The sequence below is a fragment of the Penicillium psychrosexuale genome, assembly GCF_028828465.1.
Source record: "Penicillium psychrosexuale strain IBT 29551 chromosome Unknown utg000003l, whole genome shotgun sequence".
Classification (NCBI taxonomy): domain Eukaryota; kingdom Fungi; phylum Ascomycota; class Eurotiomycetes; order Eurotiales; family Aspergillaceae; genus Penicillium; species Penicillium psychrosexuale.
This window is the reverse complement of record NW_026643188.1, coordinates 2,136,436-2,163,272: the sequence shown is the minus strand read 5'-3', so window position 1 is coordinate 2,163,272 and position 26,837 is coordinate 2,136,436. Positions and strand designations below refer to the sequence as shown.

At 50.0% G+C, this 26,837-nt stretch overlaps 8 protein-coding genes across 8 annotated transcripts; 5 read left to right on the top strand and 3 right to left on the bottom strand.

The window, feature by feature from the left end:
- Positions 1-2,061: 2,061 nt before the first annotated feature.
- N7518_004746 (class I SAM-dependent methyltransferase) lies at positions 2,062-6,134 on the top strand (the record flags this gene model as incomplete). The annotated part of the gene is made up of 7 exons (XM_057185673.1): positions 2,062-2,079; positions 2,178-2,197; positions 2,271-2,350; positions 2,408-2,569; positions 2,631-3,320; positions 3,774-4,151; positions 4,207-6,134. The coding sequence occupies 7 exons, from the start codon at positions 2,062-2,064 to the stop codon at positions 6,132-6,134; spliced, it is 3,276 nt and encodes a 1,091-aa protein (XP_057042443.1).
- Positions 6,135-6,389: 255 nt separating this feature from the next.
- pup1 (proteasome core particle subunit beta 2) lies at positions 6,390-7,471 on the bottom strand. The gene is made up of 3 exons (XM_057185672.1): positions 7,305-7,471; positions 7,185-7,232; positions 6,390-7,118 (listed from the first exon to the last, which is right to left on the bottom strand). Exons 1-3 carry the CDS (start codon positions 7,428-7,430, stop codon positions 6,459-6,461), a joined length of 834 nt encoding a protein of 277 aa, XP_057042442.1. The 5' UTR covers positions 7,431-7,471; the 3' UTR covers positions 6,390-6,458.
- Positions 7,472-7,974: 503 nt separating this feature from the next.
- On the top strand, positions 7,975-12,578 carry N7518_004744 (FG-nucleoporin NUP159; the record flags this gene model as incomplete). The annotated part of the gene is made up of 3 exons (XM_057185671.1): positions 7,975-8,061; positions 8,119-8,800; positions 8,857-12,578. The coding sequence occupies 3 exons, from the start codon at positions 7,975-7,977 to the stop codon at positions 12,576-12,578; spliced, it is 4,491 nt and encodes a 1,496-aa protein (XP_057042441.1).
- A 2,131-nt stretch (positions 12,579-14,709) lies between these two features.
- N7518_004743 (uncharacterized protein) lies at positions 14,710-15,499 on the top strand (the record flags this gene model as incomplete). Its single annotated transcript, XM_057185670.1, has 2 exons — positions 14,710-14,896; positions 14,997-15,499. The coding sequence occupies 2 exons, from the start codon at positions 14,710-14,712 to the stop codon at positions 15,497-15,499; spliced, it is 690 nt and encodes a 229-aa protein (XP_057042440.1).
- A 390-nt stretch (positions 15,500-15,889) lies between these two features.
- N7518_004742 (telomere maintenance protein PBP2) lies at positions 15,890-17,423 on the bottom strand (the record flags this gene model as incomplete). The annotated part of the gene is made up of 3 exons (XM_057185669.1): positions 15,890-15,912; positions 15,973-16,858; positions 16,923-17,423. 3 exons carry the CDS (start codon positions 17,421-17,423, stop codon positions 15,890-15,892), a joined length of 1,410 nt encoding a protein of 469 aa, XP_057042439.1.
- An 808-nt stretch (positions 17,424-18,231) lies between these two features.
- Positions 18,232-19,320, top strand: N7518_004741 (uncharacterized protein; the record flags this gene model as incomplete). Its single annotated transcript, XM_057185668.1, has 2 exons — positions 18,232-18,441; positions 18,472-19,320. 2 exons carry the CDS (start codon positions 18,232-18,234, stop codon positions 19,318-19,320), a joined length of 1,059 nt encoding a protein of 352 aa, XP_057042438.1.
- Positions 19,321-19,554: 234 nt separating this feature from the next.
- On the bottom strand, positions 19,555-24,248 carry N7518_004740 (uncharacterized protein; the record flags this gene model as incomplete). Its single annotated transcript, XM_057185667.1, has 4 exons — positions 19,555-20,111; positions 20,164-20,242; positions 20,298-23,863; positions 23,930-24,248. 4 exons carry the CDS (start codon positions 24,246-24,248, stop codon positions 19,555-19,557), a joined length of 4,521 nt encoding a protein of 1,506 aa, XP_057042437.1.
- Positions 24,249-24,620: 372 nt separating this feature from the next.
- N7518_004739 (putative Kelch repeats protein) lies at positions 24,621-26,759 on the top strand (the record flags this gene model as incomplete). The annotated part of the gene is made up of 3 exons (XM_057185666.1): positions 24,621-25,065; positions 25,124-25,269; positions 25,323-26,759. The coding sequence occupies 3 exons, from the start codon at positions 24,621-24,623 to the stop codon at positions 26,757-26,759; spliced, it is 2,028 nt and encodes a 675-aa protein (XP_057042436.1).
- Positions 26,760-26,837: the final 78 nt, after the last annotated feature.

Sequence of the window (26,837 nt, the reverse complement as noted above, 5' to 3'; positions counted from 1 at the left end):
AATTCCAATAATAAATTCCCGGGGGTTCCCTTCGGATGGAAACCCGGCTCCATGGCAGCGAAATATTATTTTTGGGATAGCTGCAGGGGTGCTGTGCTTGGGATTCTATCTGCAAGGTTGGGCTACTGACCCATTGTTAACGCGTTTTGTTTTTTTCCCTCCTTCTTTTTCAAAATAAAATACAAAGACAACAATTACTTTGAATCAGGGTATCACCATGATTTGACAGATTCGGATCTTTTAGGTATTTAGCAGGGCTGGAGCGGTTTGGATATGCATACTTGAAATTGGGGGATATACCTGGTCACATTTGTTATTTCTGTCTACAAGATATACTATGCGCTATAATCACGCCTTTTTTTGATCGACATGTGAACGAGAGTATAAAAGTTCAGGATGGGGACTTGGGTACTTCATGTCTAGACGATGTACGAGTAGGTCACAGTTTGTACCGCGGGGAACTTCAGACGTCATGAGAGAATAAACGAAAAAAAAATGAAGACCCAGAGTACAGGAAACTTTTATGCTTCCGTGATGCTATGTGCCCCTCATCTCTCATTTTGGAGCCACTTTGGGCAAGTAGGAGAAAGCCCAGGCTTTAGAACGCCCGACGCTAATTCTGACAGGATCATCTCCTCTCTTCCGACCGCTAGAGCTAATACGGTAGGAGCCGGAGTCGTCATGCATAAGGAGAAAAGAATAACCAAGGAAACTCGAGCATCATATAGGACTTGGTGAATCTTCGGAATTATTCCGACACTTTGTTATTCGAGTCAAACCCGAGTAGCACAGGTCTTGGCGTGGGCACCGTGATTTTACGGATTTGAATTCATTTTGAGAGGGAAAATCCCAATTGCTCCACGTCTCTACGGGGCCGAGAGTTCCCCAGTATAGAACCCATTATTATCACAGCCGAACTTCGCTTTTGCTTTTGCTTTTCTTTTTGATTAGAAAACGTGATATATGAAGAAGAAGAAATTTCATACCCTCGGGGAATTACGGCCTTCCATGACTATTCTAGGATGACCCTGCAGGGTTCTGCACAACTTTTTTTGGAAATCATTCTGCTGATCGACCAGATTTAAAGGGCAAATCCCAGCAGAAAGGTTGAAGGCGGCCCGTGGCTGGGCGGGTTGCATATTCCCAGCTAGATGGAACCGACCTCTATTGGTCGATCGAGCTTACCTAGGAGCCATCGGCCGCGAGAATCGCGATAGTATGTGTCCTGGGTAGAATGCCTTGGTGAAGAGACGGACACATAACGTGTATCATCTAGGGTTCCACGTCAAGGAACCGGAAGATCACCGGCGGATCACCGGAAAAAGACTCCTAGGGTTTTATCAATCCAACTCTCCCCACTCGGAACATAGTGAAGGTATTGAAAAAGATAGAATTTTATGATTCTGTACTGAAGAAAATAAACGGGTTAGTAGGTTGTATATATTCGGAAGTCTGAATTGAACAAAAGCAAAAGAGAAAAGCGAAATTGGCAATTTAAAAGAACATTGAAACGAAGGGAAAAAAAAACAATAATTATAGATTAATAATTTCGCTCTCGTTCATCTCGTCCAATCATTTCCCCTAGAAAACTAAACCTTTTTCCCCATCGAAAACAAGGACATTACATGGGTACAATTTCCGCTTTGGATGATTTCACGCATAAAGCGCCTGGGCATCTCCCTCTTTCATATACTTTACCCTCTTTTTACCATTTACCAGCATTGTACACGAACTGCTCCACTCGCCGGGCTTTGCTTTTGCTTTTCGAATATTTCAAATGTCGATCTTATAAGTTATAGTTGTCGGGATTGTCCTCCCGCCCTGCCAGATTATAACTTAACCCAAGCTGTCGGGCTCCTTTTCCTCCCCTCCTTCCCTTTCAATCATGTCTGGATTTGCATCAGTCTGAGTCTTCCCGTATTCATACTGGGACGTGGATTGAAATATCGCGAGATTAATTCTTGATTCCACTTCACCGAGGAATAGCTTACCTGCTGTCCATCCCCCAGAGCGCCCTCAAACCTACCACTATTGATCTCGCTGGATGAGAGCGAGGTGACCATGGGTGCTAGACGTCCGGTGAGTTTAGTTCTCTTATAGAACGTGTCAATGCTCTATCGTTATTGATACTCTGGAATTTTAACTATCGATTTTCTTGCTAACGTGAAATCATGTAGGCACCTCATGATGACTACTGGTACTACTACCTCCGTCTTCTCAAGTCTTATTGCTTTACCAAAAGGCTGGCGTGACTGACCATATCATAACAGGGATACGCAGTCATTGACTGACAGTGTAATCGATTATCCTGTCGAGAATGGAAGAACCTATCACAGGTACCACGAGGGAGGTATGTTTAGTCCCGGCTCTGTCAGGTCTCGCACAACATGGCTAATTCAATGTTTAGCTTATATATATCCCAATGATGAGCAGGAGATTGATCGCCTGGATATGCAACATCACATGTTCAAAATGGCGATGGACGGGAAGCTATTCCAAGTTCCCCTCCAAGACCCAAAGAAGATCCTTGATATTGGTACTGGCTCAGGAATATGGCCAATAGAGATGTGTATGATCACCCATCCCAGCCCCAATGTTTTGTCTCACCATCTTAAATTGTCTACTCGCAGCGGCCTTGTTTCCAAACGCCGAAATCGTAGGGACGGATCTGTCCCCAGTGCAGCCAACAGAGGTTCCACCAAACGTCCATTTCCTGATTGATGATGCAACCGAAGAAGAGTGGATATGGAACCAAGATTATTTTGATTTCATCCATACCGGCCACTTGACTGGGGCAATGCCATCATTCAAACATGTACTACGACAGTCATTCAAACACCTCAAACCGGGGGCATACATGGAATGTCACGAGCTCGACCCGAAACCAAAATGCGACGATGAGACCATGCCTCCCGAAAACCAAGACGGGGGATACAGCGCATACGCCATGCATGATTGGGTAGACCTTAATATACGATCGAGCCGTGATTCCGACCCACCAAGACAATTTCGAATCGCCCACCGGATTGCACAGTGGATGAAGGATATAGGATTCGTCGACGTTGAACAACAGACCTTCAAAATCCCGACAAATACCTGGCCGGAGGATGAGAAGCTAAGGAAAATCGGCTTTTGGAGTAAGAACAATTGGCTTGATGCTTTGTCCGGGTGGTCATATAAGCCCTTTCTTGCCCTTGGGTGGTCGAAACCCGAAATTGAAGTCTTCCTCGTTGATGTGAGGAAGAGTATACAGGACCGAAGTGTCCACGCTTATATGGACTTTTATGTGGTGACAGGGCGGAAGCCCCTTCCCAATGAAGGTATACCTGCTTCATGAGTTCATGTTATCTCCGCTTTCTTGTTATGACTGTCCTACGGTTTATCACACCGTTCCTCTCCGAGATACCATTGGTGGGCAAAATTTTGCATGCATTACATTGGCGTTGTTTTCATGATTGCAATTTATTTCTTTTTGTCTTCTATATAAATCCATTTCCATACCTACAGATTTAGTTAAGCGAACATTTGATATACATCTGAGGTGGTCTAATCAATCTGGCTTCGAAAGATCAATGGGCCATAAGATGATATAAAACCCAGAGTAAACAAAACAAGAAAATTTGTAGAACAAGAAAATAACAGCTAAATTAAATGCTACAAACCAAAATATGATACACATGTAGGTGATAATGGAAGCCCAAAGATTGGCCCGTTATCTGGAGCGAGCTGTGATTAGTCATCACGCCAAGAATCGGAAAGCTGCCGTGCGAAAGTTGATCCCGAGTGCTCGCGACAAGCCCAAGACAGCAATCGGCTTGCACATGTCCTAGCCAACCACATGTCTTTCGGCAGACATGTCTACCGGCATGCTCTAAAGCCGCCACCTACTCCAACACTTGAGCATCCCTGGATCAGCGATGACCTACTCGCAGCCACGTTTCGTCGCTTCGCCAACGGTCAACGGCGCCATGGGAGCTGTGTTCCCGGGCCATTGGAAGCACGGAGACGCCTTGCAAAGCGAAGGAACACCGCTCTGGCGAGCATAGGGGGAGGACCGGCTGAAGATATCGCCTGCCTGTTTGGCCGCAATGGGAGGGAGCACATGAAATGGACCGACCATCCGTGGCAGAGAGCGCCATTCGAAACCCAGAGTATGTGGCCAAGACACGCAAAGTCTTTTGAGTATCCGCTAATCTTTATTTGAAGGCCTCGCAGATCATTCTTTGGGTCCTCCTGAACTACCTTTCTCTTTCTCCGACCAGAACCCAGCGCCTGGACCCCATTCTACTCATGGCCCTCCGTCGTACATTGCCAATGCAGATCAAGTTACACGCGAGCAGATGCTGGAGGCATTCTTGGATGGGAAGAATTGGGGCATTGAAGATGCAAGGGATTTCACTCGTCGGTTGAGGATTGACCTCCACCAGGAGCCGCGATACAGCCGGCAGATATTCGAGCGGTTACTTGCTCGTTCAGACCCAGATCTTACAGAAGCAATTGCGTTCTTGGATGATCCGTTCCTGAATACCCGGGGATCGGGAAATTATGCTGCAGCTGTCGAAATCTTTGTGCGAACAAAAACGAAACGCGGCAAACGGACCGCTGTTTTGAATGCGATAAATCGGGCTTTAGAGTTGGGGTTGATTTCAACCGATGAGATCTGTTTGATTATTACTGCTTTACCCAATATTATCGTCGAGCGAAACAAGACTCTGGGATCGTGGGACCATAAAGCTTTGTTGAAGCACTACCGGGCGATGTGGAAAGCCATTGGGTGCTGTAACATCCTCGGATACCACGATCTGGACAGAAACATTGTTGATGCTTGGCTTGAAGTGCTCTTGCGTACTCGCAGCTTTCGTTTTGCCGAGGAACTCATCATCGAAACCCATGATGCAGAGAGCCGCAGCCAGTGGCCTTCTGCTTTGGTTCAAGCTTGGTTGGAATCTATGGAAGTCGATTCGGAGACAAGCTTGCCATTTCCAGACAAGATCTTCAGCCAGCTTGATGTTAACAGCGCGGCGGACTGTGTGATTCGTGTAACCGAGTCATTGGCATCGTCTTCAGCAGACAGGGACTCCAGAAACCAATTGCTTGAAAGATGGCGGGATTGCCTCTCGAATGCCGAAGTCATTTCGACTGTTGCAAAGTCACAGGTCTGGTTCGATTTCCCTCTCCCGTGTGTCCAAACACAGATCAAGCATGCCCCTCTGAGCCATTCAACCCAACGTCAGATAATTTTGCGACTCTGGCTTCTACGAACGCTTGGTCGATCCATTGGGCCCATGTACAGCAAAAGTTCAAGAGCAGCAGATCAACCAATCTGCTCATTGCTAAATCTATACGAAACGGTGATACAAGGTACCAGCGGAATATTCTTTCCGGACTTTATGCGGGAAATTCATGACCTCGATCTCCCATACAATAGCCTTCTGATCCTAGCCCTCAACAAAAAGGGCAAAAATTCCATTACCAAAACCACCCGCAAAACCCTTGAACGTTTGGAGACCTGCCAGCTCTCTCTAGCAGAAGTGTGGAAAAACCCATCCATATATAAGGGAATACAAGGTCTTTTCCACAGCACATTCGACCAAATGTTCCACTGCATCGACCTCACCAGCCCGGCCACAGTTGAAGAGCTCCTTAGTGTTGTTCGATCAGGAGACTCAAAGAGCATATGGCCCATCCTCAGACTCCTCAACAACAACACCCCATTTAAGATTAGCCTCCACAAAGCTTGGCAGCCTATCCCCCACCCCGACGAGAAAGTCCTCGTGCGATATCACCCAGGCCCGCGAAACAGCCGATGCCCCGATCCCCATGCAGCGGTCGACCTAATAAACCAGCTGGCGGTTGCTCTCTCCTGCTGCAAGCACTTGACTCCGTCCCAGTCTTTCCATATGGTTCACTGGCTTTACGGATATCTTCGCAGACACGGCGGGCCCGTGGATCCGGAGTTCGTGCGGGCCATGTATCATGCTGGTGTTGTCCGGTACCGACGTGACGGTCGCCGTATCTCGGCTACTCAGTATGAGTACATTCTTTGGATTGTCGGCAAGTTTGAAAGCTCTGAGGTTGTTGAAGAGCTCACTGCTTTGCCTCAGATTGGTGAATCGAGGCTTGACTGGCGGTAGATGTGTTGTGTGAATTGATGTCTACACAAGGGAATTTTATAAAATAGAGCGATACGATACCCCTGCTTCAATATAATACATACCTTGCCTAGAGGGAGGGTGCTGAGATGAGCATACAATTTACATGAAAGCCACATCAAGTTTCTGAAAACTCCGATTTCCTGTCCGGCCATAACTGCTTGAAACCTTGTAGTAAACTCCACAACAGTAAGCCCGCGATCTTTGCCGAAGTACAGTCATACAGAAAACATAGTGAGATAAGAAACCCATGCGTGCATTAAATCAATCCAAGAAGACCACTAGTCAGTGCATCTCCAAGAAAATCTAAGTATCAACTTCCATGCTGTCCCCAGTAGCAAGGTTATCATCACCCGACAGCGTTTCGATCGTGACATATTTTTTCATATCTTCCTTGCTGATAATCCTCTGGTCCAAATAAGCAGTGGTACCGCGGGGGAAGCGGTAGTTGCGCTCCTTCTGGGGGCGCTCGTTGGGCTTCATGTAGTTGCGGAGCAGCTGGGTGGGCTGGTCCTTCTCGATCACACACACGTCGACATTGCTACCAGAGCCCAGATCGTTGAAGATACCAGCCTTGATTGCCTCGGCGCAGATGTCGATGGCGCCCTGTCGGTCCAGGTCTGGTTGCCAGGTCGACTCAAACACCGACATCGCAGCCAGCGATCCGGATCCCATCGTCACATACGGCAGCTTGTCTGTCGATCCATGTGCGTGCACAGTGTACAGTCCCGTGCCGGTTGGGTCCACGCCTGCAACAACCAGGTACGCTCCGATGTGGCCCTGGTACCGGAAGAGGTGCTGCTTAAGCATCGTCATACAGGTGATCACACGGGGGTCGCGGCCCGTAGATAGCGAGTGCAGTTCGACGTTGGAGCTGATGAGCGCAGTGGTGAATTCGGTATCGGCAGCGGTACCGGCTCCAGCACACCAGATCTTCGGCGCGATGTAGTGAAGCTTCTCGCAGTTCTAGAGACAAAGGATGTTAGACCCTCTAGAAGGAAAAATGCATATAATCTCATCGGTGTATTTTACCTTGTCTGCTACTATAGGACCGCTGGTAGCTCGGGTATCTGCTGCAATCTATTATGGCGATTCGAGTCAGCTCCTGGGTCACAGCTCTTTTGAATTTCCTTGCATCTCTTGGGACCGTACCACAACACCCTTATCATAGATACAGCCCACAATTGTTGTACCGGTACTCGTGGCCTTGGGAAGGGGAACACCCCTGGCGTGAAGCGCCGCATTGCGGTTGTAGTTTGTGAAGTCGAAGCCCGGCATCGTGAGAACGCTGGTGTTCGCGACCAGCTGAGCTGATTATCAGGATAGAGAATGGGTATAGGAAGAAAAGAGAGCGAAATTCGAATATGAGGGGAGATCGAGAAGGATGGATGGACGAATGAGGTAGCAAGCTAGAGATGGTGAAGAGGAAGTGAGCTGTCTGGAGTGACGAAGCTCCCGCAGCCTAAATTGGAGCCTAAATTATCAGGCATAAACAAGGTGTTTTTGCCGGACCATCATTTTCGAATTCAATGCTTCTTTATGTAGTCTCTTGTGACTTCGCTCTCTCCAACATTTCGCGCGTCGGCGATACCCATTGCATCCATTTTTACTCTCTGTCTGTCTTGTCAACTCCCGGAAGCCACACAAGCTCAAGATTTTCGCGCATACTCTCAGCCTCTTCTCCCGGAGTCCTAAGTCCCACCGTCGACGCTCACTTTCCACACCTCCCAAATCACCCTCACCTAATGCTTTCAGACATAACTCTCCTCTAAGCGAAAGCACACGTTCTCCTTCTGCGACATTCAATTCCGAAAATCTCAGAATGGCTTTCAACTTCGGTGCGTCCAACCCTGCTGGGGGAAGCGCCTCTGCGGAGCTTGGTTCAGAGCTTCCCGATGTTTTTACCGATGTATGTCCAGCCCGCCGCAGTTCTAACTCACCGCCATCCTGTCTAACGTAGCTATAGGAAGTCGGTTTCAAAGGAGTCTCCGGGGACGCAAATATCCGCTTCCTTCCAACGGCATGGCCCGACAACGCGCTTCCTGCTCCTACTTCCTCACTTCTGGCTGTCGCACACACCAAAGGCCTCGTTGTTGGCGCTGGCCCAGATGCGCTGGTAATAAGTACCACTGATGTTGTCAGAAAGTCCATCGAGGCGCCAGCTGGAGAAGATATGGAGAAGACGAAGCCATTCCAGCCTATCGCCACAATTCCCCTTCCTTCTCGTCCCACTCATGTGGCATTCACACCGGGCGACGATGGCTTGATTCTCGCCACGGAGAATGGCTCTACAATCTCGGTTTTCGACACAAACACCCTCACACAAGGAAATGCGCAGCCAGCGATTTCAATTCCTACGAATGGCGTGTCGCTACGAGCACTGGCACCAAACCCCGAGCCTTCCTCGACACTTGTCGCGCTGGTCACCGTTAATGGCGAGCTTCTTATTGCCGATCTCAAGGCTGGGAGCCTAGTTCCTGGACCCAATGGCCCGGTTCTCAAGGATGGTGTCAGCTGTGCTTCATGGAGCAACAAAGGAAAACAGCTTGTTGCTGGATTGGCCGATGGCACTGGATACCAGATGACCCCAGATGGAACGAAGAAGGCTGAAATTCCTCGGCCATCTGACCTGGAGGGAGACTGCCACAGTAAGTTTCGAATGATTGCCAGAACCAAATATGTGTTTTTGCTTACGATTATACAGTTTCATCAATCGCATGGCTTGAGAACGATGTTTTCTTTGTGACATACACACCAAATGTTTCAGAGGATGATATGGGAATGAACCCAGCTTCTTCATACTACATCATAACCCGCCGCAAGCAGGCACCGTTCCTCATCCAGAAATTGCCAGAAGTCTGCTCGACTATGGGCTTTATGCTGAAACGTGGTCCTGCATTCCAATTTATCACCAGAATTAGAGAGTACAAGCCTCACTTGAGAGATGTCTTGATTGTCGCGTCAACTGCGTCAACTGATCTCGGGCTCATTACGCGATCTGATCAGCCTCTGGCCAACGATGAGCGAACCAAACTTCATGTTGGTCAGTTCATGACCACAGAAGTAAGCGACGACACCAAACGTGCTAGTGTGCCGTTGAAGGACTCTGGAGATGAGACATCCGTCATCGGCCTGGCACAAAACTTGTCAGCCACGGAAAATGTCATTGCACCGCTTCCAGGTTCTGATATCTTGGAGAGCTCGACGCCCCTTCCTGGGGTTCTTCTTCTAAATAATGATGGTATCCTTTCATCTTGGTGGTTCGTTTACGCTGATTCCATTCGCCAAAATATCCCATATTCGGGGTTGATCTCGTCTGGTCAGGCAACCCAAGCTCCCTCTCAGCCACAGGCTATAGCTCCAACCCCGGCACAGCAACCTGCATTTGGCCAGTCATCGTTCGGAGGTTCATCGGCATTTGGCCAACCGGCTTTCGGAAAGCCGGCCGGAGCTTCCGTCTTTGGTAGCCCATCTACCTTGGGAGCTTCAACCATGGGTGCAACTGCTTTTGGAAAACAAAGTGCTCCAGCATTTGGTAGTCCGTCCCGGCTTGGTGGAAGCCCTAGTCCGGCCTTTGGAAAGCCATCGTCCCCGGCCCTTGCTCCCGCTTTTGGGACCCCCTCTCAGCCGGGCGCATCATTCGGCACTCCTAGTACCCCTGGACAGCCACAGTTCGGGAAATCTGGATTCGGGGCTATAGGATCTGGACAGTCTACCTCCCCGGCAAACCCATTCGGTGCCAAAGGTGTAGCATCTGGCGGTGCTGGCTTCAGCGCCTTCTCCGGTGGAGGCGGCTTCAGTGGCTTTGCAACAGCAAAGCCGGGGGAGTCACCATTCGCAGCGAAGCAGCCAGGTGGATCACCGTTCGCGGCCACACAGTCAAAAGGGTCGCCCTTCGCAAACGCCTCTTCTGCCTCGCCCTTTGGAACCAAGTCTCAAACCCAGACCTCATTCCCGCCTCAAGCGTCCAATGAAGTCAAGAATCCGTTTGGCGCCGCACAAGGTGGCTTTGAGCTCAAATCTGCCTTCAAGGGCGATGGTTCGGCTGCCAATGATGGGCCAAATGCAGACAAATCTTCTTCCGGTGCGTTCTCATTTGGTGGCTCCTTTGATGAGATGGTGTCAACGCCCCGCAAGGGAAGCTCATCGCCGAGTGAATCAATGGATGACACTGAAGATATCGAGCCTGTGAATAAGGAGACATTTTCAATTTTCGGCGGGGCAAGCAAACCTGCTTCACAGACTCCTACATCAACGTTCAGTTCAAAGACAACGCCTTCGGCCGAGAACACTAAGTCGGCATTCTCGATGTTTGGCAGTAGTGCTGACCAAAACCGCGTGACCAGCCCATTGTCAGCACTGTCTGATAAGACGGAGACACCCAAGAAGAATTGGCCTAACACATCACGTCTCGATGTAGAGGCACCATTGCCACCAGATCCTACCAGCCGGGCTAGTTATGCCGCTGGAGATACTTCTGCTTCTTCCAATGTGTCGAAGTGCTCCGCCGAGGATGTTCCGCTTCCTCCCGATTTCACTAAGGCGAAGAAGGCTTCACCAAAACCTGAAGAGGACGCCCCTCTACCACCCGATTTCCTCAATCAGAAGAAACCTGCCCCCAAGATCGACGACGCCCCCCTTTCTCCAGACTTCCTAACAAAGTCTAAAAAGGTTGAGGCTGCGGCTGTTCCGGAGGACGCACCCCTGCCTCCTGACTTCACCGCAAAGCCAAAGACCAAACCTTCCGAAGGGGCAGTTCCAATCCCTGATGAATCCGATGAATCGGGTATCTCCGATGCAGATTCTGAGGCCGCAGCCGGGTCAGACTTCAGTGATAGTGGCGAAGAAATTACACATGACGAAGCATTAATCGCCAAATCCAAGCAGTCAGCTCAGAGCTCGTTTGATGCAGCTTCCGAGCAAAGCTCCACCGGAGGATTCTTCGACAGTCCTGCTCGCAATGTGAACGACAAAGGCCGCCTTCCCCAGCAGCTATTTGGGGAGATCCCTAAGCAGGCACTGCTCCCTCCCCCGGTCCCTATCGCCAAAGGTAATCATGAGCCCTATCGGTCACCGAGTCCGGTTCGGGTCGGAGGGAAGAAGAATGTGCTATTCTCCGAGAAATCACACAGCCGTAAGGGGTCCACAGGCGCATTGCACTCGCGTAAGGCATCTCTTACCCATATCGCCCAGCGTAGCGGCCACTTGAGAAAAGCCAGCGATGTTGCTCGTGAGGAGCGGGAGGAGCAAGAGAAACAAGCACGCGCACACGCAGCAGCTCAAATCCAGGAAGATGATGTTTTATCTTTGTCAGACGATGACGAGGACGACAGACTTCGTGATGAACTGGCTCAGCCCGTTGAGCCTGTTGATACCCTGGACCCATTCTTGCCCCACCAAAACTACATGGGCGACACTCCAAAGCCAGGTATTGCCGGACAGGTAGAACGGCTCTATCGTGACATCAACTCTATGGTAGATACCTTGGGTATAAATGCTAGGTCAATGGCGGGATTCCTTCTGTACCAACAGCCCAAGAAACTCTCTGATATTGATGAGTGGGTGATCGTCATGAACGGCGACCAGCCCGCTGACATTCTCGACACCAAGATGGCCTTCAAGGACATTGAGAGATTTGAAGAGTTGATTGCTTCAATTTCGCGATCATTGGACAACCAGCGGGTGCAGGGGGTGGATGAAAAGCTCGATGCATGCCGTGACCTGCTCACAAAGCAGATTGTCACCTTGCGAGGCCAGTTCGCAAGCATTCGCAAGACTCTTGACGCACACACTGACATCGGCGCTATTCTCGAAGCACCACTTTCCGCTGAGCAAGGTGCGCTCCAACATGATCTGCGCACCACATTCACGAATATCCAGGTCGAGATTACCGCTCTCGAACAGGCAGTCTCTCTCCTGCGTGCCAAAATCGCCGATATTCCGCAAGCGAATGGCGGAGGCAGAAACCGACCAACCGTCGAGGCTGTCACCAAGACTATTGCTACAATGATGAGCATGGCCGAGGGAAAGAGCACAGACATCGATGTTCTCGAGGCACAGATGCGCAAGCTCGGCGTGGACATTGTCTCCACAGGGCCTCCAAGCCGTGAAGGCTCCCCATTCTCTACTCCCCGCAAGAACGCCGCTGGCCGTATACCCATGACTCCTGGGTCGCGAGGCTCGATTGACGGTAGCGCCTATCACACCCCCGATTCCGTTTCACGCGGTCTCAACTTCCGGGCCAGCATCAATGGCTCTGTGAGACAGAGCCGTCTCCGCAGCGTGGAGGGTGCTGGTGAGCCTGCCCTCCCGCAAGAAGATGCCATCCAATATAAGGCCAACAGGTCGCGTCGCCAGCGCTTGAATGCCAACTTGAAGAAGGCCTTCGAGGACAAGCAGGCAAAGGTGCGCAGCGTCGACTGGTAGATTCGTTTCTTTTTTTCCTGCTTCGCTTTTATTTGTGTTTTCCCTAAAGATTCGGATCCTATATTTGGGGGAATTTGCTTTCAGCGTGAATTGGTATTTGGTAGACGGTCTTAATTGGACCAGGGAGTCATGGCATGCAGATACGTATGTAGCGGATCTTTTTTCAGCGCCACAGTGAGTGGCTAAATTAACTATCAAATTCAAACCCTATTATCTACATACAGTTATTTGCGTCAGCTTAGCTCCTGCCAAGGGCTAGTTGTTAAGTGCAGGATTCGCATGTGGAACCTGCTTTCGTCTTTCCGACATATAAGTCAGACTTGACCGGCTCTGTATCTTGAGATGCATCCCTCACGCTTGGCAAGAACGAAATTCGGTCAATGACATAGTTAGGAAAGCAGTAAGAAAAGCGATCAAGGAACGAAAGTGGTTTCAAGGGGTTTCAATCAAGGCCATTGTACTAATGACCAAACAAACGTCCTTGTTCTAGCCTACGGCGCAGAACTCATATAAAACCCCGAAGCCCTCGAGTCTGTCTCTTCATATTCACCACCAGCATTCCTCCAAATAGCTTTGCAACAAATCCTATTTCCCTTAAACATATCATATCTACCACCAGCAAAATGGCAGGACGCGCGACTGATAGTTGTCCTTTCATGATGGGGCTTCGAGCGTCTGGTGGACCCTAAAGATGATATAGCTCTTTGGGTTACTATAGAAATTCCGAAAGCAATGAAGCTTACCAATAGTGACGAACAGCTGATGGAGTTCGCAGTTCAACAGATTCAAAGCTATGATGCCAATATTTCCGCTTACGCACAGCATCACTATAGATACTTATGTCTATCGCTACCAGTAGGTGGATTTCATAGAGATGAGAACCACAATGATGCAGTCACGGCCCAGGCTAAGACTTTAGCACTCTGGTGGCTCGGAGAAATCATCGCACATAGGGTTCATCTTGACCGGAGTGTGATTTTCTTTTAGTTGACGAGGAAAACAATATGTGTTCTGCCGGGATCGAGAGTATGGAACTAGGGGGAGATGCATGAAGTTTGCAGTCAATGTGATCTTCTGGGGATATCTGGCAGATTAATAGAGCAGTTAAAGAAAAAATGAACAAGATGTCCAGGGAAAAATATCATGTTCCACAAGTAGCGTAAGTTCTGGCCCATGAGATTCATATGGATCGAATGCCACAGCTGCGATTCAAGTAGCTCGACGAAGTTAAGCCGCCACCATAAGTCATGAACTGCCATTTGATAGAAAGGCAACTGAATCTCAAATCTAAGATAACTATACCAGATAAATTAGTCAAGTACCGCAACATGGAAGAATCTGGAGTGTCAAAGAAGCAGAGATCAGATATCGGATATCATAAAAGACATCCTCTGCATCTTCTTACCCTAAATCATGTTGCGACAATGAATAGCAGTCCACATTTAATTCGGATTACCCCCCCACTTCAGGTGGGCAACCAAGCAGTTCCAAGGCGATGGTTCGATTTCACCGAGGAGCCAGATTCATTCGGAAGAGATGCTTAGGCAAGGTGACAGCGATGTGAAAATGGTTGGATTCGAGAGTTCACCAGTGCCCGCAACCAATGATAATACACATGTATGATATGAGCCACGGTTTCCTTTTGGGATAAGACAAGAAGCCGCACGATCAAGAATGCGAGGGCTGTGAAATGTACCAGCATGAGGCAAACCACATGTTGCCAGAAGCATATCCATTTCATAAGGGGAAGTGTGAAGCTAAGGTTTACGACGTAGATTGAGAAAGCAGCGAATAAGAACAGTCGATTGCTTTTATCTTGGAATGGAATGGATAACCGGGAAATTAGTGTGTATGATTGCATGGTGTCGAGGGGAGCAGAGTAGAGCAGAGTAGGGAAGAGAAGAGAAAGGAAGAGAGAAGAGGAGACCATAGAGAAGCACCTACATATGTACTTCCAAGGTAGATACCAACTGCACAAGATAGGAAGGAAGGAAAAGGCACCAGGGTAGTTTCCTAATTGGGATTCGATGCAAGTGACATCATGTGCTCGTGACATCAGCCATCTGTATTTTGATACTCTAGGCCTGTCTCTCCCATCTACACGATTCGTCGGGAAAAACACCATCCCAACATGTCTCCAATCGTTAGCCAGGTCGTCTTCTTCCGCGTCAAACCTTCCGTCAAGCCTGAAGACCCGTCCAGCATAGAAGGCAAGGGTCTGATGAGGATCTTCCAGGCGACCAAACACCAAAACGGTCATGCGCGCTCATCCTGGGGATACACATTCGAAGACAAAGACACCATCGTCTGGGTTGTAGGTGAGTTTAGCATCCCTGAAACAATCCTCAAACTACAATATACATACCCACGCCCCTATAAACCTACAACCTCCGGCCTACGGCTTAACCAAACCAACAGACTGGACCGACCCTCGCAGCACAATAGACATTCAACTCATCAACGAGTTCCTGGCACCCGACAATCCCCAGCCACCGTCATCACTGCGCGTCACCTTCAGCCCACCACTCTCTGCCACAGAAACACTAACCAAAAACCCCGTGACTGAGCTGTGCACGCTGTCATTTCCGAGTGATCTCGAAGTGTCAGGAATAAAGCAGATCGACGCGGACTTGATCAGCTTCCGCATCGCGATGGTCGAGCAGCTACCACAGTCAATGGGGCCACGCTCATGGTCGATGGGGCATGTCGACCGGCCGAGTAAGCTGCCGCACGAGAATAGTCCGAGTGGGCAAGCTTTCGCGCACCTCCTGGCTGTTGGCTGGAACAGTATGGAGGCGCATCGCAAGGCCGATGAAACAGAGAACTATGCCCGCAGTATGGCGCCTCTGAGGAAGAAGATGTTGCCGCCTATTCCTGGGTTGGAGACGAAACATGTTAGTTTCCAAAAGATTTCGGGTTAGGCGGGGGAAGGGGAGAGAAATAAGAGCGGTAAAGGGGAAGCGAGAGAGGAACGAAGGAGAGCTTGGTGCCGTGGATTAATGTTGGGGCATGGATGATTTGAGCTGTGTTGCGTGGATCATAGAATATGTCGGTGGTGATTAGAGCAGGTAGTGGAAAGGGAAAGGGCTACTTGATTCAGGGATAATTGTGTGGGAATTGTTAATTAGAATGGCAGGAAATGAAACACGCCTTGGAATAAGATACAACGAGAAAGTAAAGAAAGAACCAAGGAATAACGCCCTGAGAGAAAGCGAAGGCAAACAAAAGGAGACTTCATTAACCACCGTAGAATTTTGGGCAGAACCTCGCAATAAAACTCTCAGCAAGCGTTGTATGTTACGCTGCTAGACTTAGATCCGGTGCTTTTCACTCTCTGGTCAATCCGTTAGAACCTAGCCATGCACAGCTTCACCTAGGGAAGGGGGAGACGAACCAAGTCGGGAATAGAGCATGTACAGGGCCATTTGGTTGCACTCCGCGGTACCGGTGATAGTGACCAGGCGCTCATTGCTGCTCTCTTGGGGCTCGTTGATCTTGATCACACTACCACTGAGGTGACGTATCTCGTTAATTTTAGCACCACCCTTTCCAATAATGGCACCAACCATGTCGTTGGGGATGTAAATCTGCTGAGTCAATGGCTGACCGGGAATGGCAGCGCCGACAGGGGCAGGGGCTGTTGGAGGTCCACGGCCAGGGGTCGGCTGCTGAGGGCCACCAACAAAGGGAGCGGGCTGGTGGGGGCCTACGCCGCCGTAAGGGGCCTGGGGAGCGGCGGGGAAGTGCATTGGGGTCTGAGCAACAGGAGCAGGGGCTGGCTGACCGTGCAGGTAGGGAACACCATATGCACCACCACCGGCACGGTTAGGGTGAGGGTGGTGACGCTTGAACGTGTCGGGATGGCCGTATTGGCCGCCGGCGGGCTGGGGAACGTACGGCACAACCTGCATACCACCAGGAACAGCACCGGCAGGACCGCCGCTGCGAGTGGCATATGCCGAAGCCGCGGGACCGCCGTAACGTTCAGACAGCTGCTCGACCAAGGTGACAGCGACATAGTAGGTAGCAATGTGGACGGCATCCGCAACACCGAGGATGACAAGGGACCGTTCGGTGGACAGAGGGAGGCAAGCATCCGAGGCGTTCAGGCGAGCACCAGAAGCCTCCTGGATCTCACGAATGCGGCTGCCACCCTTGCCGATGATGGAGCCAATTAGAATGTGAGGAATTAGCAAACGCAGAGGGTACGTCTTGGATTGTGCAGTAGAAGCGGCCTCTAGAGGTTCATTGTTAAGGGTACGGATGATTAAACCAAACGCCTAATATTTGTCATTAGCAATCGAACAGTCGTAACAAACCTATTGAATGGAAGAAAAAACCTACCTTGGCAGCAGCATCCTGGGGACCGCTGACTGTCAGGATACGCTCCACTGCACCCCGAGAATAATCACTGACAGTGCACTTGGCACCGGACAGACGACGAATCTGGGACACGTTCTCACCTCCCTTTCCAATTACGGTGGCTGCCTCCGGGCTGGAGATCACCGCACGAATATGAACCCAGCTCGACTCGTCCTGGGGTGGTTGATCAGAACCCGCGCGATCGGCCTGGGAAGCTGTTGATTGGATGGGTTGGGTGTCGACAGGGAGACCCTTGCCAGTGGGCGCATCGGGGACCACAGTATCTCCCTGAGTATCCTTGGCACCTTCGACGACAGTAGGAACCTGGCTACTGGATACATCTGTTTCCGCCTCGGCATCGCTCTTGACTACTTTGTCTAGCGCCGGGCGCTTGGCCTCAGGCTGGTCATTGGGACCGGACGGCGACGAAGGGTCCTCGAGAGGACGCTTGGTCGACTGAAGGTTGGATGGAGAAGCCGACATCTTGGATAGTCTGTGCTGCTGTTTGTTTTTCACTTACAAGTGAAATCGGAAGGTGTCAAGAATGAAATCTGTTTTCTTCTTTTATGATCGTTTTATGTACACCAGAATTTCCCACGGAAGGTGCTGGTGCTGGCGATCGGAAGGGGAAATTGGTGCTTTGAGAAGATTGGAGAGGCTGTGAGGGAAAGGTGGTACTGAAGCAGTGCCGATGTAAGACGGGAAGAAGTGCAGATTCAAGTGTGAGAGGGCTTTGCTGTCACAACTGGGGAAGCTTCACGGGATCTGCCGAGATGCTCGAAATGAATAAGGAAGCGAAAAGGGTGGAGATAGGATCCTTGGGTGAACGCGATGGGAAATAGGAAATGAGGCAAGCAAGATATCAAGCGCCAGAAACCGTTGCCTGCTGTACCACACTGTAGCCTCCGATAACGTCTGAATCTGAGGTCAAGGGTGTGGGCTAAACTCGCTATCGACGAGTTGATAGCTTTATTGACGAAAATGTGGTGAAATGGCGATGAAAGGTGGATGAAGGGAAGAAATCAAGGCGATGAAAATCAAATCCCGGTGATTAAGGAGAAGAGGTGAAGTTGACGATGGGGGAAGGAAGTCGAGGCTGAAACCTGGTCACATGACGTCGACGCGAATGTTGCATGGGCGTGATGCTCGTATTCGATATTTTGATTGTCCCTTAGGCTTCAATCAAACATTTTACAGCAAGTCTCAAGGACAATGGAGCTCTAAATCAAAAGTATCTCTGTTACTTCTAGAAGGAAATATTTGCATTTTGCGTCACTCCACCAAAATAAGCATGGATATCGCCGACCAAACCGTGCAGAAGATCCAGAAATTCGCACAGAGACGCCAAGAAGCAGAGCATGAAGCGGCAAAAGAACCTCTCAGTGAAACTGCATTGCATGTTTACACGCGACGTTTAGATGCAACCTTGCAAGGGCTTCAAGAGCAAGTCAAACGCCAGCAAGATGAATTGAACAAGGCATGCTATGCCATTCCAATTATAGTAGGACGCCTCGATTGACATGAGTTATAGCTGCGGGAGCTCAGTTCCCTTGATTTAACAGAAACGGGCACCGATTCCTGGGCCCGTATTTCCCAAGCCCGACGGGCCAAGAAAGCCTACGACTCGCTTCTCAAGTCCGACGATGAGCTCCCAGCAACAGATTCGGTGCTGCCATCACTTATAGCCATAAAAGAAACCGCACGTCTTGTTCAAGAACACAAGGTCTCTGTCACAATGACCGCCGAACAGCTGTCTGTAGACCGCGAGCGCCTGCGGGTTGAAGAGGCTAATCTACGCGACTCTCAATCAATCGCAAGCGGACTGCGAGAGCGGATTCAGAGAATCCGCAATGCAAACACGAGAAAGGAAGAGCAGACTCCATCGCAGGTGGCACGCGAGCAGCTTACCCTGCAGAAAAAGCAAAATAAAGAACTGGACCGCACGTCCGCAAACCTCAAGGTCTCGTTGGATAAGTTCATCGATGAGACTCTTGCTCCAATGCTTGCTGCCGAGGATCTGGGCGGCCCGACTGTAGGCGATGCTTTTGAGGTGTCAGATGCTACGCTAAAGGCAGGTTATACGGCACACGGCAAGCCCAAGAAGCAGAAAGAGCCGACAGAAACGGAGGATGGATCACAGCGGCGGATTGATAAGTTCATGAAACAGAACGCGGATGAGGCTCCCACAAACAAGAGGGAGGCAGTTGCGAAGGAGATGCATGGTCTTCTCAACGCTATGTTGGAGGCTAACACCTATATCGATTTGGAGCGCGACTCGGCGTCTTCAAGATTCCTTGTGAGAGCCAAGGTCGCGCAGTTTCACCCTCGAGATGCACGGCGGCTTCGATTGATTGATTTTGGTCGCTCACTGGGGAATTGAATGTGGGACTTTCCACGATTGAGTGACAATGGTATTATTGATTCATGGATGTGTATCGTTCTATATCCTGGTCCTTTGTGAACATGTCAAATACTACATAACCCGGCACCTATGGACTACCTTCGAATGACTCCCTACAAACCGTGAGAAAAGAACACCTAGAGATGCTTGTGTAAACGCCGAACCAATCATAAACATCCCGACAAAAGGTGGGAAAGAACAATAACAAGAACATCAAATAGGCATCATTCCAATCGTAGACTTGGGAGTTTTGGGTCTGGAGTTCTTTCGCGGCGCAGATGACTGGCTTGTAGGACGATCGCCAGATTTGGCTTTTGGTCGCGCGACTTTCCCCTTCCAGCTTCCAGCGGAGCCATATTTCCGTCGTGATGGTCGTTTGCCACTGGCAGGCTGGCGCTTGCGACCCTTGGAGCTAGAAGGCGCCGTGCCGGATTCCCAGTCGTCACCAGAGTCATATCCTGGAGATGCTGCCGGAGGGAAGTAGCGACTGGTGATATTTTCAACTGCATTGCTGGGTGCGGCCGAGACAGGATTGTCCAGATTGAAGGAAGCCTCATCCATGAACAAATCGTCGTCACTATACTCATCGCTGCTGCTGAGGTTGATGACATTATGGTGGTTGGGATCCGGAACAACGCCGCTGGTCTCTGCTTCCTGCGTCATTTCCAGGTAGCGCCGCTTCGCATTGTCAACCAGTCCCAGTATCTGCCGGCCGTAGCGCTTCACCTTATCCTGGTCGATGTCCGGGATCGCAGAAAGCTCAGTGAGATCTATTTCCTTGTTAACCTGGTGTTCCAATTCCCATCAAGGGATCGTACTTACTTGTGGGAAAGGATATGCCCATATCACGTAGCACCTGGTCAGAGAACGGTTGGCACCGAAGGCCCTTCTTAACGACAAGCTATAACAACAGTCAGTTTCTTTATGATGTACCAATGAGTGCAGCGATTACTCACGTCCTGAAGCATGATTTTGGCATGCTCCTGGAAGTCCTCCACAACTACACGATGCATGTGATCAAGTCGATCTAACTTCTGATCGCTGGTGATCGGAGGGCCCATCTCGCGTGTGTTTGCGCGGCGAGACTTGCCGGTGGTTCGAATCGGTTCAAAGCCATCACTATCCTCATCGAGCGAGGAAGGTACGGCTGGAGCACCGGCATATTGATAACGGTCAAGGCGGCGGTTTTGAGCAGCTTGCACCGGAGAAGATACCATGGTTGACTGAGGATCGCCACCTGAATTCCTGGACTTTTTCTTTTGCGTAGCAGCTGAGGGCTTGCTGTTGGCTTTGGCCTTACTATTCGGTGACGCGCGAACCTGTAGTTTCATTTGCCGCTGGCCACTCTCATATTCTGCTGCACGACGCCCGAGGATGATATACTGAACAGCGAAATCACTTTTATTGATCACGTTGTCTTCTGCCAATGCGTCTTCACCTAGCAGCCGGTAGAACAGACGTTCGGCTGCTCCACGGTCGAGATCAGATCCCTTTCCATACCCCGGCATCTTGCGATGCTCTGGGGCTTTAGGCCGTTTGCAGTCTCCACGAAGTATGTCGCAGCAGTAGAGCACAGTCACCTTCTCCTGTGCGTTCTGGAATTGTCGCACAATCTTGATGGCCCAGGATGCCTGCTCAGTGAAATCATGAAGCTCAAACACTAAACCGGACTTGCAGTTATCACAAGTGTTGTTGCAGTCCTCTCGGCGGAAGTATTCCGCAAAATAGGCGAGGACTTGGACTCGTCTGCAATCGCTGCGGTTCTCACAAAATTGAACCACATTTCGCAACATCTGTTTCTGACGACCTTTTTGCTGACCACTGCCATCTCCTGCATCAATCATCCGCTTCAAGGTTGCTGTGTCTTTGTAGCCGAAGTAAAGATAACAGCCAGAACGCTTGCCGTCTCGACCAGCACGACCGGTTTCTTGATAATACCCCTCGAGACTCTTTGGGATACTGTGGTGCATGACGAATCGCACATCGGCTTTGTCAATTCCCATTCCAAATGCAATGGTGGCAACAATGATATGCACTCGGCCCATCTGCCAGTTCCTCTGAGCCTCCGATTTTGCTTTTGCTGACATACCCGCATGATAAGCGTTTGCCTTGAGGTGGTACTTTTTCTGTAGATCCTCTGCAACCTTGTCGCACGTCTTTCGCGAGAGGCAGTAGATAATCCCGCACTGATTCCGGTATGAGCTTGTAATGGTTTCCGCCATACTGGCTAGAACTTCATCGTTCTTTCCTTTCGACCGTACCTCGTAGGTGAGATTAGGACGGTTGAAACTCTGTAGGAACACTTCACAATCACTGATTTTGAGATTGTGCATCACATCAACTTTGACATTCTCAGTAGCAGTGGCCGTCAAGGCCATAACCGGTACACCAGGGAACCTGGCTCGAACCTCTCCTAGCTCTTTGTAGTCAGGTCGGAAATCGTGTCCCCATTGACTGACGCAGTGAGCCTCGTCGATGACGAGGCGCGCTAATCTGTTTCTTCCGTGAAGCCTCTCAAGGGCTCTAATCAAGGCTTGGTTTTTACTGAGCATCTCAGGAGTGATGTACAGGACCTCCAACCCCTCGCCACCTGCATTTGAGAGCTGGCTCATGATCCATGATTTTTCCTGTTGGTCGGTATCGCCGTTGATCATGAAGGCCTTGACGTTCAATTTTCGCAGGTGGGATACTTGATCCTCCATCAGACTCAGCAATGGAGATATCACAATCGTCACTCCAGTGGTGCGTCCGCCCGTTACCACAGAAGGTAATTGATAACATAGCGACTTTCCTCCTCCAGTAGGCATAAGAATGAATGTATCTTTGCCAGCAAGTGTCGCATCAATGGCTTCAAGCTGATTGGGTCGGAATCCGCGGAGGTGGAATCGGTCTTTCAACACTTTCCTTACTTCTTGAGACCATGGATGGTTTGACCAGAAGGCGCTATGACCGGGCGACTTCTTCGGGACGGGCACCTTGGGGATGTTGCCAGAGGTCTCCGCAAAAACCTTGCGGCTTTGACTGGCTTGCTCGCGAACAGGTATCTGTTGAGTACCATCGAAGCCCACTGCCGCTTCTAATATGTCATCGTCGCTGACATTCCAGTCGAACTCATCAATATCCATCGAATCCAACAGTGGAGAGCCCATATTCCGAGAAATACAGTCCTCATAGCTATCTGGCTGACGGGTGTCTTTGGTCTTTCTAGGACTTGTGAGAGGCAAACGCTGTTGGCTACGGAATTCTGTGTTTGAGTCAGCCCGCGAAGAAGAGAAAAGAGCGGGCTCCTGTGCGACTGCGTAGGCTTCGAAGGTGGGCTGCGTGGGTTTCATATAGGAGGGTTCAGGTGGACAATCATGCGCTAATTCGAGGATATTAGCTTGAGATAGAAGCTGACAGATTTTTGTTTCGGTTTGTTCCAAATCTGCCTCAACTGCTCGACTCTGCGCAAGCTCTTCTGGCATGGTTGTTGGATCTAGACCTTGTGAGATCACACGTATCAAGTTCTGCTTTAGGTCTTGCTTGCGAGAAACGCTGCCCTTATACGTGTTTTGATGCTTTTGCAACAATTCAATTGCCTCGATCTGAGCGACAAGAGTCTTGTTTTGGGCGATCAATTCCGGGACTGGCTGTCCCTCCATGGCCTGTTGATAAACAATCTCAGAATTCTTCTGCAGAGTAGACCTCAATTTGGAAATTGCATAGCCGAAGGCATTGCTTTCAAGAGCCAAAAACTTCAGGAAATCCGGATCCTTTTCTTGTGATGAGGTGGACGGCTTCGACCAAGGCGTCGACGGGGTGGGGTCTTTGACAACTGCCATTTTCTTCGGCTGAGTCGATAGTTGCGCAGTCGAGAACGGTACTTTGGGCGTACATTCCAATCGTGAATGCTTAGTCTCGACCATTTTCTCATCCGCCGCTGGACTCATCTCGGGAAGTATTGGATACAAACTCTCCCCGGCATCGAGGATCATCTTGTCGGCCGGATCTTCACTAACAGCCCAGTCATCAAAGAGATCATCGTCATCATCTGAGTCCGCGATCACTCGTTTCCGATGGCTCCGTGGGACAGTAGGTGAATGATATTCAGGTCGTTTCGCCGCGCTTGGGGGATTTGTTTGGGTTGTTTGAGTTGTCTGACGTGGGACTGTGGGCTGTTCCGATATAATGTCTCTACGGGCGGGGGGTAAAGCGGCTTTCGAGGGGGTTCGCACTTTCGAGGGCGTTCGTACTTTCGTCGCATGTTTCAATGGGGAAAGAAGATCAGATGTATACTCGTCACTCTTGCGCTTCTTGCCGCGTTTCTCACGAGTTCCGCACGGGGTACTTTCTTGTGCCCATGACCCGCGCGGCTCACCAGCCAGGAGAGTCTCCGAGGATAGTGTGGACAGATCAAGCTCCCCTGTCAAATCAATCGATTCAATATCTTTATGGCTAGATGCGTGGAAACTGTCTGATCGCGATGGAGTCGACTTTTGCCGGGAAGGTTTGTGTGATGATAATGGTGGTTCTCGGAAGGACTCTAATCACCGTGCAGGCAGCGTCAGTCTGATAATTCCCGCAAGACTCGTCTCGTGTGGTTACGTACCTCGAGCTATGCTTGATTGTTTTGGCGAATCCCGTTTCTTCGTACTTGACAGAGTACTGGTGGGGACCGTGTCATGTCGGCTTAGCAATCGAGGCTTGCTCGCCGATTGGGGTAACAATCTAGCCATTGAACCATTCGTCTCATTTTCCACGTCTTCAAGGATATCATCCAGGGCCGCGAGTTCGGCGGCGGGGGGAATCAATTGTGGTAATGCGTGGTTGTTGCGTTCGGGCAGGCCGGTTTGTGCCAGAGGGGGGTTAAGAGGTTTCCCTTGGGTTAACAACCATTTGAGATGAGTTGCTAAGTTATTCTTCGTCATGGGGGCCTTTTGCTGTCATGGCCGTTGATCTTGATGTTTGGGGCGATGGGCACAATCGCGAAACCGATATCGACGCGTCGGCACGTGAGCGGTCAAACAAATCGATCTATAGCAACAACTACGTTCAAGTTACTCGGTCAAATTGGACTAAGAAATTAGATTTGAGTGGGAATCATAATTCTTATTCTATGTTTTTATATTTTCCAAAGTGACATGTAAATAAAATCGAATGGTGCAAGCACCACGCCTACAGACGAATATCTGATCGATCTGGATGGGGGGCAATTAATTCGGTGTGGGGAAAGGCATAATTTCTGCCCCACGAAAAGAAGATCGCGAAAATTCACTTTCTGAATCCAACGTGGAGCCAAAATGGGTAAAAAGACTAAGAAATCAGCCGAGCACAAGGACCGTGTAGCGGCTAAGCAGTCAAAGAAGTCCGCGCAGAAGGAAAAGAGGTCCAAAGCCAAGGGAAAGGATGCAGACAGCGATGCTGAAGACGCAGACCTAGATGCCATTCTGGCCCAGTACGCCGAAGAACAGGCCAAATTCTTAAAGGTCACTGAGGTTCCTTCCGAGCCCCCGGTCCCACGTTCGTCTTCAACCGTTCTAGCATCTCCGTCGAACCGAAATGAGCTGTTGCTTTTCGGTGGAGAGTACTTTGACGGGACGCATGCCACTTTCTTCAATAACCTTTTCATCTATTTGATTGACCGCAGCGAATGGAGAGAAGTGACTAGTCCCAACAGTCCGCTTCCTCGAAGTGGCCATGCATGGTGCCGGGGAGGAAACTCCGGAGGCATCTATATGTTTGGAGGTAAGATTGTCTTGCTGAGTATATTGAAATTGTTTGTGCGGAGACTTACTATCAGCAGGAGAGTTCTCGTCGCCGAAACAAGGCACATTCTATCACTACAATGATTTTTGGCACTTAGACACAGCTACAAGAGAATGGACCCGTCTCGAGGTTAAAGGCAAAGGTCCTCCCGCTAGAAGTGGTCACCGCATGACTTATTTCAAGGTATGTGTTTTAATTCAGCATATGTCTTCTGGATAAAGCTAATCCCGAGACAGAACTACATCATCCTCTTTGGTGGATTCCAGGATACCTCCCAGCAGACTAAGTACTTGCAGGACCTGTGGATTTATGATTGTAATCAATATACCTGGTACAACCCCACATTGACCCTTGCTTCCCAAAAACCCGATCCTCGCTCATCATTCTCTCTGCTACCGCACGAGACTGGAGCTGTTCTCTACGGGGGCTACTCCCGAGTGAAGGCAGCTGCGGGTGGTGGTAAACAAGGCAAGGGTGGCGGCCCCCAGAAGATGGCTCTCCGGCCCATGGTTCACCAGGATACTTGGTTCTTGAGAATCACACCTCCTGCAGCTGAGGCTCCATCGTCAACGGCACCTGTAGTCCGATGGGAGCGACGAAAGAAGCCCGCTAATACGCCCAACCCGCCCCGTGTTGGCACTACCATGGCATACCACAAGGGTCGAGGAATCATGTTTGGTGGTGTCCACGACGTGGAACTAACCGAGGAGGGCATTGACAGCGAGTTCTTCGATACTCTCTTTGCTTGGACTACCGACAGAAACCGTTTCTTCCCGTTGAGTCTGCGACGTCCCCGCGCGCCGGGCAAAAAGCAGCAGGCAAATCAAAATGCAAAGTCTAAAAATAGGGGCAAGGCGGATGAGGAAGAGCTTTTGGCAAACCTCAAAGCCCTGGAAGCTAAAGTTGGAATTCGGGACAATGAAGATGATAACGTTATGGAAGCAAGCCCGCCCCAACCCGAGGAACCTGTGGAACCCGCAAAGCCCTCGGTTGTTCGCTTCGAAATGCCCCACCGGCGATTCAATGCCCAGCTAGCAGTGCAAGATGATACCCTATTCATCTTTGGTGGTACGTTTGAAAAGGGTGACCGAGAGTTCACCTTCGACGATATGTATTCCATTGATTTAGTCAAACTGGATGGCGTCAGGGAGTTGTTCTACAGGGAGCCTGAGAATTGGAACCTCTTGAACGAAGCCGAAGACAGCGACGAAGAAATGGATGACGAAGATGACGACGACGAAGAGGATGAAGACGATGAGGCTGACGCCGAAGCGATGTCCCTTGATGCTCCCTCGCCTGCCCGGACAGATGTGACGGTGCCATCTGTTACCAAGGACATGGAACAACTTGAAGTTGAGGAGCCAGAAGAGCAAACTTTCAATGACAACCGACCATTGCCTCGGCCATTCGAAAGCTTGCGAGAGTTCTTCAGCCGCACTTCCGAAGAATGGCAGAATATCATGATGGAGATTGTCAAGGAGAAGGAACAGTCCGGTGACAAGTCAATCAAGGAATTGCGCAAAGCAGCGTTCTCTGTGGCCGAAGAAAAGTGGTGGGATAGTCGAGAGGAGATCATGGCTCTGGAAGATGAGCAAGAAGCAGCGGGTATTGGAGAGGTTGTTAGCATGTCTGACCGTACTGAGAATATAGGAGGAGCTGGTCGTCGTCGCTGATACCCTCTATAGAGATACTAAAAAAAAAAAGATTTAAGCGTTGAATGTCCAATCGTTGAGATTCTAAGTCTTAATTCC

Excerpts from the sequence above, each read along its gene's own strand:
- pup1 (XM_057185672.1), bottom strand. The coding sequence starts at position 7,430 with ATGCCGGGCTTCGACTTCACAAACTACAACCGCAATGCGGCGCTTCAC. Across the intron at positions 7,233-7,304 it reads TCTATGATAAGGGTGTTGTG|ATTGCAGCAGATACCCGAGC; the intron begins GTACGGTCCCAA and ends TCGCCATAATAG. Across the intron at positions 7,119-7,184 it reads GTCCTATAGTAGCAGACAAG|AACTGCGAGAAGCTTCACTA; the intron begins GTAAAATACACC and ends CTTTGTCTCTAG.